This window comes from Ipomoea nil, unplaced genomic scaffold (genome assembly GCF_001879475.1).
Source record: "Ipomoea nil cultivar Tokyo-kokei standard unplaced genomic scaffold, Asagao_1.1 scaffold2805, whole genome shotgun sequence".
NCBI lineage: Eukaryota > Viridiplantae > Streptophyta > Magnoliopsida > Solanales > Convolvulaceae > Ipomoea > Ipomoea nil.
In genome coordinates this window covers 1834178-1850183 of record NW_017619233.1, presented here as the reverse complement: position 1 = coordinate 1850183, position 16006 = coordinate 1834178, and the positions used below count along the sequence as shown (strand labels likewise).

Genomic DNA, 16006 nt, shown 5'->3' with positions numbered 1-16006 from the left:
AATAGATTTTGCAAAAGAGATCTACCAGGCAGTAAAGCAAAACGTTTACCGTACTAGGTAACCGCTCTGATACCACTTGTTGGTCTCGGTAGAGTCTAAAGAGAGTCTAGAGGGGCATGGGGTGAATAGACTCTAATCGATTTTTCAAAGCTGCTCATTTCGGAGCGATGCACAGCGGAATTAAGGTTTCGTCTTAGATATGCTTTGCACTTTTTCGTTAGAACTTTTAGCGTTTGGTCAATATGATATGCAGTGCACGAAAGCAATAAAGTAGTAAATAAAGAGATATGGAAAGAGAAATTTTATAGTGGTTCAGCTGTTAACGAAGCCTACTCCACTCTTCTTTCACAACTCGTGAAAGAGTTTGCACTATCACTCCTAGTACAAACTACTTCAAGCTGACTTCCTTGATCACTAAGCCGGACAGACAACCACTTGATAAGTTTTTCAACTCATTGAGTTTACTCCGCCTCTATCAACTTCTTCGTAAGTTGAGATGTTGGAAAGATAATCTGGTGTTTCTCCAACATGTTGAAGCCTTGTCTTGATATCTGGATGAATATGCACTTGAAAATATGCAAGACTTCTTCAAATTGTGAAGTGTGAAAATGGATGAGCCCTTTTAAAAACTTCACAAAATCACAGGTTATGAAAAGCTTTGAGAGATGAAAACTGTTTGAAGAGCTTTTCTATGAATAGCAAGAGTAGAATAACCAACACCTTCTTCAATGGTGAAGAGAGGTATTTATAGGTGGAAAAAATCATCCGTTGGAGGGTGATGAAGATTTCAAACTTAAAATCCAACGTGTATTAACCAGTGGGCAACAAGCATTTAATTAATGCACTTGTACTGTGTAGCCGTTGGAGCCAAAAGCATTATAGCTTTTGTCCGTGTTCTCTGACAAAATGGTACAAGCCTTTTAATGCTCCTTGTCTTTTGTGAAAGTCATTCCTAGGACACCTTTTGTCCGAATGATTGCCCATTCATGAGACAACATTCTTCTTGCTTCACTTTAAATGAGAGTTGTCTTTACAAGTTTTTCCGAAACTTGTTTTCTCGGAGAAGATCTTAGAAAGATTGTCCTTATCTTTCGACTTATGATGAGGGATCCATTTTGTCGAAAGATGTCTATCCAAGAGTTGCTCAATCCATCTTTCGTCTTCAATCATCTTTCGATCATCTTGTTATCTTCATATTTTCAAGTAGACCTATTATGCTAGTCTCAACTAAAATTCGTACACCTGATAGTGTGAATCAATCGTTGAGTTACAATAGCTTTCACTTATCAATCGTTGAGTTACAAGTATAATTTGCAAAATATTCTTTAAGGAAAACACCAGAAAACAAACAGAAGGGTATCCGTTTCAGCCTGAATTAATAGTTTAATACTACACAAGAATCCAAATGGGTAGCAACATATATAGTGAGCTTGAGTTGGGTATTGCCGCCCACCATCTGCCACTACATATAACATATATGTTAGATTCTGAATTTAAATAACTAAATTTTGATATTATTAGCTAGCTACTATGTACATAAATTTATTGAATTTCCTTTGGATCACTTAAGAGAGGAGATACAAGTTATTGAAATTAGTTCCATGACCGGCCGTAACAATTTGTGTTTGTTCTCACGCACGGAGTCTTGGGAAAGCTACTTAACAGATTTAGTTAGGGAAAATTGTAATTTATGTCTCTCTATAATATGTCAATTATTAATGTCATTCCTGAATTATTAGTGGTGTAAATGTTGCCCTTCAATTTTTAAAACAGTACATATATTGCCCTTTTCGTACGATATGAGAGGGGTAATATATGTATCATTTTGAAAATTGAGGAGCAACATTTACAATACGGGAGGACACTATATGAACCGTTTTAAAAGTTGAGAGCAAACATTTACATCACTAATAATTTAGGATGACATTGATAATTGACATATTATGAAGGGATAGAAATTATAATTTTCCGGATTTAGCTATATTGTTGTCATATGCTACGGAGTATATTTTTAAATTTGTCACTCAAAAACAAACAAGTTAGACAATATACATTGATTTTGGCAAAAACAATGTGTCTTACAAGTTTTTTAATCCCAAAAAATAGAACCATTATATTCCTTATAAATCCATTATATGTGATCACATAGAATCATTGCTTCTTGTTATCAATTAACCACTTTACCAAATTAAGGCATGATGGGAATCTCCATTTTCCCTCTTCTTTTTCACATCCTTTGTTTGCATGCATTAAACACCGCACCTTTACATGCAAACAAAGAAGAAGCTGAAGCTCTCTTACAATGGAAGATCAATGTCCTATCATCATCTACTTCTTTACTGGATTCTTCCTGGTCTGTCAACAACCAAACCTCTCAAATGTGTGCAGTTGGGAGGGTATCATCTGCAACTCGGGTGGATCCGTTTCAGAGCTGAATCTACCTCATAGAAACATCAGAGGTACACTTGAACCACTCTGTTTTTCCTCACTTCCTAATCTTACTCGCATCGATCTCAATAACAATAGTTTGAGTGGAGTGATACCATCTGCTATCACCAGCCTCCTTAAGCTCACTTTTCTGAACTTGAGGAATAACAGCTTCACGGGGGCAATACCAGAAGAAATTGGCTCCATCACTAGCCTTGAGGTACTAAATCTATACAATAATTCATTTCAAGGGAAGATTCCACATTCCATAGGAAACCTACAACTTCTTCAGTATCTAGATCTTGGAAAGAATCTATTGGAATCTATAATTTCTCCTCAACTTTGGCTATCCACAAATCTTGTGTACAGTGGCAGACCCAGAAATTTTGTTCAGTGGGGGCGAAACATTAGAACAAAAGGAATAGCTTAAAACAGATGAAATAGTTAAGAAATTAACCATAAATATTGTTAGATATGACCGAAACGGAAGGCCCATTAGCATAAATATTGATAAATTAGCACTTGAATTTAAGGTTCGTGATATGGGTGTGCCTTCTTTCTTCTTGTGAATAGAAATTGTCCCATTATCTGGCGGTATGCTTTTATCCCAACAACGGTATATGAAGGATATTCTCAAACGCGCTGGCATGGTGGACTGCAAGTCAGTAATCACGCCTGTCTCTTCTGCGAAAATCACAGACGACGTGCCCGTTCCCTATGCCAATCCAACACAATACAGGAGTCTTGCTGGTGCTCTCCAGTATCTTACGGTAACTCGTCCGGATCTATCTTATGTTGTTAATCTATTGTGTCAACATATGCATGCTCCCACTACTACAGTCTGGGCCTCTCTAAAGAGAGTCCTGCGGTATGCCAAAGGCACCCTGAATCTTGGCCTGCGTATTTCTCGGTCTATATCTATGGATATTCATGCCTATTCTGACTTAGATTGGGCTGGCGATCCGAATGACCGCAAATCTACTAGTGGCTTTGCTGTGTTCTTCGACAGTAATCTTATATCTTGGGTTTGTCGGAAGCAACGGACTGTGGCACGTTCTTCGACTGAAGCAGAATACAAGGGACTCGCTGATGTATCTGCAGAAGTTATAAGGCTCGTTTCTCTGTTACATGAAATCGGCATCCCGCCTGCGCCTCCTCCTCGACTATGGTGTGATAATTTGGGAGCTACTTATTTATGTGCCAATCCAGTGTTTCATGCCCGCACGAAGCACATTGAGATTGACTATCATTTTGTTCGCGATAAAGTAGCCAAAAAGGAGTTAGAAGTGTAGTTTATTTCAACCAAGGATCAACTAGCGGATATTTTCACAAAGGAGTTAGAAGTGTAGTTTATTTCAACCAAGAACCGAACCGAGAGCACCTACTCTCGTGCTACACGAGAGTTTGTGGTGCACTTGCGGGCTGGGGGCACGAATGTCGTCCGAAAATTGGCTGGCCTTGCGGGCTAAGTTATGCCAAACTTCGGTATCATTTTCCAACTGGTATAGCCACTTGGTTCGGGCAGAACCGAACCGAGAGCACCTACTCTCGTGCTACAAGAGAGCACGAGAGGTTGTGGTGCACCGAGAGCACAACTCTCGTGCAACAGAGTCCATGAAAGGTGCAAGGGCCGAAACTGGATGAGGTCGAAAGTTGTGACCGAACCCTGTACGCTAACGGTTTGGAACCCGAAAGTTCTGACTGTTGAGGGGATTGAATTCATCTGTTACAGAATTAATTGTCTATTAATTCCAATTTTTGAATTCTGAATTCAATTCCCAGGTAGTGGCCTGCTGTTATAGCTATTGGAAGACAGCCTTAATGTCATTTTTAATTGCCATAATAAAGGCTATTGGCTCCTTCAACCCTATATAAGAGAGGGTAGAGGCAGTAGGATTTTACACACAGAAAAATTGCACACGAAACATTGTTTTCCAGCCTCAAAATTCTGCTTCTACTCCTTTTCTTTGCCTACTGTGTTCATAGCTTGTCTTGCTCGCCGGATTCCTTGTTTGAGTGCTCAAACATTGAATCACTAACAAGTTTTATCCTGGGAAGTCTAGGCCACAACGCTCCTAGCATCTACGGGAGGTGGCAAATAAGGTTTTAAGGAAAGAGTGCTCACTCGACTCTTGCAAAAACCCAACACCAAACACTAGCCAATTTTGTTCATCTTTTCTTCCCTTCTTTCCAGAAAATAATAGTCAATTTTTATTTGATTATTATTTGTTTTTCTACCAACGGTTCCTACAATCTTAAAACCTTATTTTTTGTTTTTCCCGTTGGTTATTTTTCTCTAATTTCCTTGAAGGAATGGAGAATCCGGAGTTGCCAATCGTTAACAATGGGGAAGAAAATGTTGTTGAAAACAACAATGGAGGAAATGGCAACAATGTTGCTAATTCCCAAGCTACACCAGTGAACGTTGGTTCACAGGATGGTGGGAGCACTGGGGGATATATTCCCATGTCTTGGGTACCTACGGTACCGAGTGGTTCGGCTGAAAAGCCGGAGAAGTTCACCGGTGTTGGTTCGAACTTCAAGAGGTGGCAACAGAAAATGTTGTTCTACCTAGAAACTCTCGGCTTGGCAAGGTTCTTGTCCGAGAAGGTTCCCGAGTTGAAGGAACAAGATGCACAATCCGTGATGGCAGTTGGCTATTGGAAGGATTCAGACTTCCTTTGCCGAAACTACATCCTGAATGGATTGTGTGACACGCTATACGATGTATATCGAAAGATAAGCACATCAAAAGCATTGTGGGAAGCTTTGGATCATAAATACCAAAGTGAGGATGGCGGCTCAAAGAAATTTGTGGTTGGCTGATTCCTCGACTTCAAAATGGTTGATTCAAAGACCGTGCTAAGTCAGGTAGAAGATTTGCAATTAATCTTTGACGAGGGCATGGTGCTAAGTGAAGCCTTCCAAGTGGGATCTGTGATCCATTTGTTGCTTCCAGGTTGGAAGGACTTCAAGAACTACCTTAAGCATAAGCGAAAGGAGATGAATCTGGAGGACCTGATCCAGCGACTCAGGATTGAGGAAGGGAACAGGACGAATGATAGGAAAGTTCCTATTGTTGTTGGCGCTAAGGCCAACGTTGTGGAGCACGATAAGAGCTCCAAGAGGAACAAGTAGGACAAGCGAAAGCTAGGTCCGAAAGGTGGCGTTACCAAGAACAAGTTTCCTGGCGAATGCTACAATTGTGGCAAGCATGGCCACAGAGCATCTGAATGCAAGGCTCCAAGGAAGAAGAACAAGAGTTCTGAGGCCAATGTTGTTGGAGATAGCAGTCAGAAGGAGGTCGAGATTAGCCTTTCGGCTATGGTGACCGAAGTGAACCTCGTGGGCTCAAACCCTCGTGAATGGTTCATTGATACCGGTGCAACCAGGCACTTGTGTTGCAACCGAGAGATGTTCAACACCTTTGAGACCGTTGAGGGTGAAAAGGTGTGGATGGGAAACTCTGCTCAGTCTGCTGTGGAAGGCATGGGCAAGGTGGTTCTGAAGATGACTTCCGGGAAGGAACTGACGTTGAACAACGTGTTGTATGTTCCTGAGCTAAGGAAGAATCTTGTGTCTGGCTCTCTGTTGAACAAGCATGGCTTTCGCATGGTGTTCGAGTCAGACAAAGTAGTTTTATCCAAGTTAGGAATGTTTGTTGGTAAAGGATATGTAACTGATGGGCTCTTTAAGCTCAGTGTAATTCCTGTTATCAATAAAAGCAAAGTTAATTCTGTTTACTTGCTTGAGTCTTCCAATTTATGGCATGGTAGACTAGGTCATGTTAATTTTAATTCTATGCGTAGATTAATTAGCATGGACCATATTCCTAACTTTCAAATTGACACAAATAACAAGTGTGAAATTTGTGTTGAGGCAAAACTAACGAAAGTACCTTTCAAATCGGTTGAAAGGGAAACTGAACCACTAGAATTAATCCATAGTGATTTGTGCGATTTTAGATCGATACAAACGGGAGGTGGTAATAAGTATTTTATCACATTTATCGACGATAGCACACGATACTGCTATGTGTATTTGCTTAAGAGCAAAGATGAAGCCGTTGATAAATTCGTTCTTTATAAGAATGAAGTGGAAAACCAACTTAATCGGAGAATTAAGAAGGTTAGAAGCGATCGAGGTGGTGAGTACGAAACACCTATTGGTGACTTCTGTGCGAGTGTAGGTATAATACACGAGCGTACTGCACCTTACTCACCTCAATCGAACGGTGTTGCCGAACGAAAGAATCGTACATTGAAAGATATGATGAATGCGATGCTTATAAGTTCGGGCCTACCTCAAGATGCTTGGGGTGAGGCGATTTTGACAAGTAACTACATTTTGAATAAGGTACCCCGAAAGAAGCTCGATAAGACTCCTTATGAGCTGTGGAACGGTAGGAAACCTTCCTACCAGTACCTGAAAGTGTGGGGGTGTCTTGCCAAAGGTTTGGTGCCAACACCTAAGAAAGTAAAGATAGGTCCTAAGACAGTGGACTGTATCTTTATTGGCTATGCACATAATAGTAGTGCTTATCGGTTCTTAGTACACGAGTCCCATAATCCGGACGTACACGAGAACACGATAATAGAATCAAGGAATGCATATTTTTTCAAAAATATATTTCCTTGTAGGTCCAACGAGGGACCAAGTACGTCAAAACGAACGTTTGACGAAACTATGGATAATGATAGTGGGGAATCTGAGAAATAACCCGAGCTCGAGCCGAGACGCAGCAAGCGGGCGAGAGTTGAAAAATCATTCGGTCCTGATTTTCTAACTTACTTGTTAGAGTACGATTCGGGTACTCTAACTTGTTTATTAGAAAATGAACCCGATTTTCTATCTTGTTTGATAGAGAACGAGCCTCGAACGTATGTAGAAGCCGTGACTTCTACGGAAGGACCAATGTGGAAAGAGGCTATAAAAAGTGAAGTGGATTCTATCCTACAGAATCACACTTGGGAACTCGTTGATCTTCCTCCGGGTAGTAAACCCTTAGGATCCAAGTGGGTCTTTAAAAGGAAGATGAAACCGGATGGTTCCATCGAGAAGTATAAGGCTAGGCTTGTAATCAAGGGTTACAGGCAACGCGAGGGCCTCGATTACTTCGACACGTATTCTCTCGTGACGAGAATAAACTCCATTAGAATGATACTTGCCATAGCCGCGTTGCGGAACTTGGAAGTTCATCAAATGGATGTGAAAACCGCTTTCCTAAATGGCGAATTAGATGAGGAAATCTATATGGAACAACCCGAAGGGTTCGTGGTTCCGGGCCAAGAGAGGAAAGTGTGTAAGTTGGTTAAATCGCTCTATGGTTTAAAACAAGCGCCTAAGCAGTGGCACGAGAAGTTTGACCATGCGATGTTAACTAACGGGTTTAAAATAAACGAAAGTGACAAATGCATCTACGTTAAGGAAACGATAGACGGCTACGTCATTCTTTGTTTATATGTCGATGATATTCTCATCGTTGGTAGTAATGATCGGATGATCAAGTCTACCAAAAACATGTTAAATGCGAGATTTGACATGAAGGATATGGGTTTGGCTGATTTAATCCTCGGGATTAGAATCATTAGAAAACCTTATGGTCTCGTGTTGAGCCAATCACATTATATTGACAAAATCCTTGAGAAATTTAACAAGGATGATAGTCAAGTGGCTAGGACACCATTTGATACAAATATTCATCTAACCAAGAACCACGGAGAAGGTATTTCACAAGTGGAATATGCTCGGGTTATTGGTAGCTTGATGTATCTTATGAGCTGTACTAGGCCGGATATTGCCTATGCGGTTAGTAAACTCAGTAAATATACGAGTAACCCCGGTGCTATGCACTGGAAGGCAATAGTAAAGGTAATGAGATACTTGAGGTATACTCATGATCTTGGACTGCACTAAGGGAGATATCCCGCTGTACTTGAAGGGTATAGCGACGCGAATTGGATATCTGATATTAAGGACTCTAAGTCCACGAGTGGCTATGTGTTTACACTAGCCGGTGCAGCCGTTGCATGGAAATCCTCTAAGCAAACAGTGATAGCTAGATCCACGATGGAATCTGAGCTGATAGCCTTGGACAAAGGTTGTGAAGAGGCTGAATGGCTACGCCATTTTATAGAGGATATTCCTAATTGGGAAAGACCGGTACCTCCAATATGTGTGCATTGCGATAGTCAAGCCACAATTGGGAGAGTACAGAGTCATATGTATAATGGTAAGTCTAGACACGTGCTTCGGAGACATAATACCATTAGACAACTGCTCACAACTGGTGTTGTCTCGATTGACTACGTAAAGTCAAAAGACAATATAGCGGATCCGCTAACCAAAGGGTTAGGAAGAGAAGTTATGGAGAAGTTGACACGAGGAATGGGTCTAATGCCCTTGGACTAAAAAGTTCTATAGTGGATACCCAACCTAGCTGGCACCTAGGTTCAATGGGACAACTAAATTATGGAACGGAGCGCGTCACTGTGGGGTCTCGGACTCCCTACCACTCCTCGTTAAAACAGTGACTCCCGCAAGAGGCTAGCATATTAATGCTTTAATGATTCTTGAGTATGCGGGATACTCGAGAAAGAATCACCTATGTTAGAGAGAAGTGAGGGTCGCTTCAAAGGAGAATTGTTGGGCACAATTCTTTAGAAACTCTCGCAGAACCAGGAATGGTGACCCACGACGAAAATGGGCACACTCATGAGAGCAAGAGCATGGTTGGGAGATTTCTGTGTGAGATATGTCATCGTCTACACAAACGACAGTCGGTTCAAAGACATCGCGTTCTACCGTACAGCCAGTAGAGTAAACATGTCTTCACGAGGGAAGGTTCAAAGGGTATAGTGACTCCCTACCTATCCTATGCAGGGATCGACCGTTTGAACACAGTTGTTTCCGATTTCAAAATACCCCGAAAATCAATTTTTCATTCATGTGGGGATTGTTGGAAAAAATAGCTTAAAATGGCATAAAATGGCATGTTAAGTGGCTATTTTGTGGTACAATTATCAGTGGGGTCCACTTCCGATTTGGGTCGGGTCAAAGTGGATTCGGATTCTTCGTAGTGAGACGAAGAGATCGATATATTGTACGCTCAAAACGGATAATGGGTGAATGAGATATTGATTCTCAAAGTAGACCCATTTGAGTTGGAAAATGAAGGGAAAAAGTGAGCTTGCTTTTGTCCCACATTGCTTTGGAATGAAGATTTTCCCCCTTTATATACAAGAGCTCTTTTGAAGCTTGTAGAATTGTATAGCATAGAGGCTCTCTCGCGCGCGCGCGGGAGGGGGGGGGTAGGGTGGGTGCAAATCAAATTCCAACTAGCAGAGATTGAAAAATGCTTGATTCAAGCCCGAGCTCGTGTGCGCCGGCACCTGGGGGCACGAATGTCGTCCGAAAATTGGCTGACCTTGCGGGCTAAGTTATGCCAAACTTCGGTATCATTTTCCAACTGGTATAGCCACTTGGTTCGGGCAGAACCGAACCGAGAGCACCTACTCTCGTGCTACAAGAGAGCACGAGAGGTTGTGGTGCACCGAGAGCACAACTCTCGTGCAACAAAGTCCACGAAAGGTGCAAGGGTCGAAACTGGATGAGGTCGAAAGTTGTGACCGAACCCTGTACGCTAACGGTCTGGAACCCGAAAGTTCTGACTGTTGAGGGGATTGAATTCATCTGTTACGGAATTAATTGTCTATTAATTCCAATTTTTGAATTCTGAATTCAATTCCCAGGTAGTGGCCTGCTGTTATAGCTGTTGGAAGGCAGCTTTAATGTCATTTTTAATTGCCATAATAAAGGCTATTGGCTCCTTCAACCCTATATAAGAGAGGGTAGAGGCAATAGGATTTTACACACAGAAAAATTGCACACGAAACATTGTTTTCCAGCCTCAAAATTCTGCTTCTACTCCTTTTCTTTGCCTACTGTGTTCATAGCTTGTCTTGCTCGCCGGATTCCTTGTTTGAGTGCTCAAACATTGAATCACTAACAAGTTTTATCCTGGGAAGTCTAGGCCACAACGCTCCTAGCATCTACGGGAGGTGGCAAATAAGGTTTTAAGGAAAGAGTGCTCACTCGACTCTTGCAAAAACCCAACACCAAACACTAGCCAATTTTGTTCATCTTTTCTTCCCTTCTTTCCAGAAAATAATAGTCAATTTTTATTTGATTATTATTTGTTTTTCTACCAACGGTTCCTACACCTAATCCAAAAACATGTCAACCTATACTTTATTGGGAGACTATTACCTTTTATTAGTTATATATAGGTTGCGCTCTTCAATGATTATTTTACTTTTTTTTTTATTTCCATTTGTTCTTCAAAAAAAAAAATAATAATAATCTAAACGATCACATTTGCATCCGTGTTTTGAATGGATCGTTATGCTGTGCATCCGTGTACACCATGCATATGGTGCATACGGATGTAAAAACGACGTCGTTTTGACTACAAACGCGCGTCCCACTTAAAAAAATAAAATTTCAGTTTCGATTCCCCTCAACAGCATTATGTTGTTCATTCATTCTGGATTTTTAGTTCATTGATTCTGAATTTTTAATTCGTTCATTGATTCTGGATTTTTAGTTAATTCATTGATTCTGGATATTTAGACGTAAATCGAAACTGATTTTTTTTTTTCAATCATGCTGGTTATTTAGTTCATTCATTATGGATATTTAGTTCATTTATTCTTTAATTTTAGTTCATTCATTCTGTGTTTTTAGTTCATAGATTCTGAATTTTTAGTTCATTGATTCTGAATATTTTTTTAAAGTGGGACACGTATTTTTAATAAAACAACGTCGTTTTTGCATCCGTATGTACTATGCATGGTGCATACGGATGCACAACATAATTTGCCGTTTTGAATTGGCCAGACCAGGCCGGGGATAAGAAAGCTATTTTAAGTTCATACCAATTTCATATAAAAACATATGTAAAGATCAGAGATAACAATGTTAATATATATTTAGATTAAGTATTGGGATGTGCATATGGTGGTGAGTGGGGATGAGGTAGATGAGGATGTGGTGGCTTCGTCTAAAAGACGCCGGGCTGGTACGGTAAATGATGATCTCACCGGGGCTACTGTACCAGTGAGTGAGGAGGTGGTGCATGACAATGTGTCAAAAAACTTGCAGATGGCGGGTCTTGGTTCCCAGGCCCGCCCGACCCAATGAGTACACTAAGCTGGAACTGTCGTGGTTTGGGCAATCCACAGACAGTTCGTCAACTGGAGGACGTAGTGTCCCGGAGGAAGCCTGATTTTGTATTTTTGATGGAAACTAAAGTACGGAGGGATCATGCGGAACGTGTTCGAATTAAGCTAGGGTTTGAGGGGTTGTTTTATGTTGAGCCGGGGGGTGAACGTGGACTAAGTGGTGGCATAGCATTATTATGGCGGAGAAATAGCACAGCAAGACTGATAACTTACTCAAAGAATTATGTTGATATGGAAATCAGTATGGTTGTGTTTCCACGCTGGCGAATGACTTGTTACTATGGCTATCCAGAGAGAAATAGGCGCAGGGAGGCATGGAATCTCATTAAATCCTTAAAGTCGCAATCTAATCTACCATGGGTTATGATTGGAGACTTTAATGAGTTTCTATTTCAGTACGAGAAGAGGGGGGTAATCCACATCCGAATTATCTTCTGCGTGGGTTTGGAGAGGTCTTGGACTATTGTGGATTAGCTCAGTTGCCGATGAGTGGATATCAATTTACATGGGAGAAGGGTAAGGGCACGGCAAGATGGATAGAGGAGAAACTGGATAAAGTGTTGGCTACGAATGTGTGGAGTGATGTAGTCCCAGGAGCAAATGTCACAAATCTATTGATGAGACAGTCAGATCATTCCGCTATCTTCCTAGGTATTCATGACCCGATGGGAAGAGGGGGGACACACAGACGACAATTCAGGTTTGAGATGGCATGGTTGTATGATGAGGGGTGCAGGCGTGTGGTGGAGGAGTCGTGGAATGAGAGAAGAGGGAATGATTTACATGATTGTATTGCACATTGTGGTAGTCGTTTGGCTAAATGGGGCGGAGACCGGTATCATAAGTTTGGTGAGCGGATTAAAAATCTCCGGAGAGAACAGTTGCGGCTCAGGGGACGAATGGATACAGACTCATTAACTGAATTCCAGCGCGTGGAGGTGGAATTGAGTAATATGGAGGCCCAGGAGGATGCATATTGGAAACAACGAGCGAAACAGCATTGGCTCAAGAATGCGGATGCCAATACTAAATTCTATCACAGGTATGCCTCTCACCGAAAAAAGAAAAATTCAATATCTCGTATTATGAATAATTCCGGGGATTGGGTTGAAGGAAATGATATGAAAGATGTGGTTATGGATTATTTTGCCAATGTGTTTAGTTCTAGTAATCCTGTGCCTGGCCATAATTTATTCGAGAAGGTAGTACCAAAGATCACGCATGAACAGAACGAAGCACTGCTTCGACCATTTGTGGTTGATGAGGTTAGGGCTGCATTATTTGCAATGTTCCCAGATAAAGCACCGGCTCCGGATGGAATGAATCCAGGTTTCTATCAACACTTCTGGGATATTGTGGGAGGTGACATGGCAAATTATATTGTTGATTGCTTGAATATGCGTACTATCCCCTCTGCATTGAATGAAACGAATGTTGTGTTAATCCCAAAAAAAGATGCCCAGAGTTAATTTCGGATCTACGCCCAATAGCCCTAAGTAATGTTGTTTACAGAGTGATGGCCAAGATGATTACGCAGAGAATGAAACCCCTGATGGAAGGTGTTATCTCAGACACACAGAGTGCTTTTATCCCTAATCGGCTAATTACTGATAATATTTTAATAGAAGCTGAGGTGGGACATTTTTTGAATAGAAAACAATGTGGTATTGGTGGATGGGGAGCTCTTAAACTGGATATGGCTAAGGCATACGATCGTATGGAATGGCCTTTTTTGAAAGGGATGCTTAAAGCCTTAGGATTTGATGAAAGGTGGGTGGATTTGATCATGTTGTGTGTTACCACAGTCTCCTACAGGTTTCTGGTAAATGGATCGCCTACGGAGGCAATATTGCCCACTCGTGGTCTCAGACAGGGAGATCCTTTATCCCCGTATCTGTTTATCATTTGTGCAGAAGGCCTTTCTCTATTATTACAGCAGGCACAGGCTAATGGTGTAATTCATGGATGTAGAGTGGCACGAGCTGCGCCCCCGGTCTCCCATTTGTTTTTTGCTGATGACAGTTTACTATTTTTTAAGGCAAATGTGCAGGAAGCTTCTGAGATTAAGAATATTTTGACTACTTATGAGAGCTTATCTGGGCAAATGGTCAACTATCAGAAATCTAGTATTTGCTATAGTAAGAATACTAGTGGGGCTGATAGGGATATAGTGGCACAGACCCTTGGGGTGGTTCAGGCTCCGAATTTTGGAAAGTATTTGGGGTTACCGGCATTTGTGGGGAAAAATAAGAAAATGGCATTTGCTTATATTGAAGATAAAATCAAACAGAGAATTGGCTCATGGAATAAGAAGCTCCTAACGCAAGCTGGGAAGGAAATTTTATTGAAAAGTGTAGCCCAGGCAATGCCTACCTTTTCAATGAGTGTATTTTTGTTGCCGATATCTGTTTGCTCTGCTATTGAACACACAATGAACCGATACTGGTGGGGCTCTGGGACGGACCGTGGTATTCATTGGAAATCTTGGGATAAACTGTGCATCCCAAAGAAATATGGAGGTCTGGGGTTTAAGGATTTAAGAGCATTTAATTTGGCTATGCTAGGAAAACAAGCATGGAAGTTTCTTACCAATCCTGAGTCTTTGGTGGCCCGCATTTATAAAGCTAGGTATTTTCATGACCGCCCATTTAATGAAGCATGTCTAGGGAATAATCCTAGCTATTGTTGGAGGAGTATTATGGCAGCCAAAGACCTAATAATTGGTGGGGTGAGACGCCGTGTTGGAAATGGTAACTCAACGCTAATATGGAAGGATCCTTGGTTACAGGATGAAATGGATCCTATGATCCAAACGGAGATGCCGCCACAATTGATAGATGCAAAGGTTTCTGGTTTAATTGATCAGACGACCGGTACATGGGACCCACACATTTTATCTGATATTTTTGACCCAAGTGATGTGCCAAGAATATTGAAAATACCTATCTCCCCGGAATATGATGATACATGGTATTGGTATGATGACCCCAATGGATGCTACTCGGTCAAAAATGGATACAGGCACGTAGTAGGTATTTATGAGAGTAGCTCGGGCTTCGATAAATGGGACACTATATGGAAGCTACGAATACCACCCAAATGGAGAATGTTTTTATGGAGAGCTATAAGTAATATCCTTCCTACAACCAACAACTTGCTTATAAAGAGAGTGGATGTTGATCCGATATGTGCCATGTGTGGATTGATAAATGAAGATGTTATGCACTCATTAGTCTTGTGTGATTATGCGAAGTCCATTTGGACCCAATCTGGCCTTCCATTACCCCATGTTACCACAAATATTTTTCATGAATGGTTTAGGACAATCTTGAATGTTCTAGACTCTAATGAAATGTTATTTGCAGCTGGAATTCTATACAATATTTGGAGAGCCCGGAACGGAGCGGTATGGGATGCATGCCTACACCTGCCGAGAAGAGTTGTGTTATCAACTCGAACCATGGCTAGCGGTACGCGATGTCACCGCCCACCGCACAAGCCAACAGCCTGCTGCATTGCCGGCCGTGACCTTTGCCGCCCCACTGCCCAGTTCGCCATCTGCGATTGGCTCGACAGTCACACTGCCACATTCGCCCACACGCCAGGAACACTCCGCATACCCGAAGCAATGTTACGTAGACGCGGGATACAATGCAGATATGAAGATAGCCACAGCCGGCATCCTATTACTAGACCATATTGGAAGATATGTTTCGGCTTACTGTGTGCCACCACAAGCTTGTTTCTCACCTCTTATGGCCGAGACCCTAGCATGTAAGGAAGCGTTATCGTGGCTCAAACAACGTGGTGAACAAGTGGTTCAAATCTATACGGACTGTCAGACGTTGCGAACCAACCTCGAGTCTTCAATCCAACCTCGATCTTATCTTGGCTATGTCCTTGATGAGTGCAGACGCCTTATAGCTACTTTTAATTTCGTTTCAGTTATATTTATTCCTAGATCACAGAACGTTATGGCACACGACTTAGCATCAGATGCCTTTATTTATTCTACACCTATGTACTGGGATGGGATCCCGCCTGACTCTATTTCGATTCATATATAAATGCAACCACATTGATTTTTCAAAAAAAAAAAAAAGATAAAGTATTGAAAAGTTGATCCTATGTATATTGTAAAAATATATTGAAAAAAAAAATGATACGGATTAATAATTGTTAAAAGTATGAAATTTCTTAGTCCACACATATATATATCTCCAAAGACCTTTATTGCTTTCAATAATTCATTTTCATCAGTGTCTAATTTTTCTAGTGTGCCTATTCCATCAATTTCATTATGACTAGTTATTTTACGCGCTTTGCACGAATGAAAT

At 41.3% G+C, this 16006-nt stretch overlaps 1 protein-coding gene across 1 annotated transcript; it reads left to right on the top strand.

Moving 5' to 3' along the window:
- The first annotated feature begins 13185 nt into the window (after window positions 1-13185).
- LOC109158044 lies at window positions 13186-15736 on the top strand. The gene is made up of 3 exons (XM_019305863.1): window positions 13186-14022; window positions 14179-14886; window positions 15035-15736. Exons 1-3 carry the CDS (start codon window positions 13186-13188, stop codon window positions 15734-15736), a joined length of 2247 nt encoding a protein of 748 aa, XP_019161408.1.
- Window positions 15737-16006: the final 270 nt, after the last annotated feature.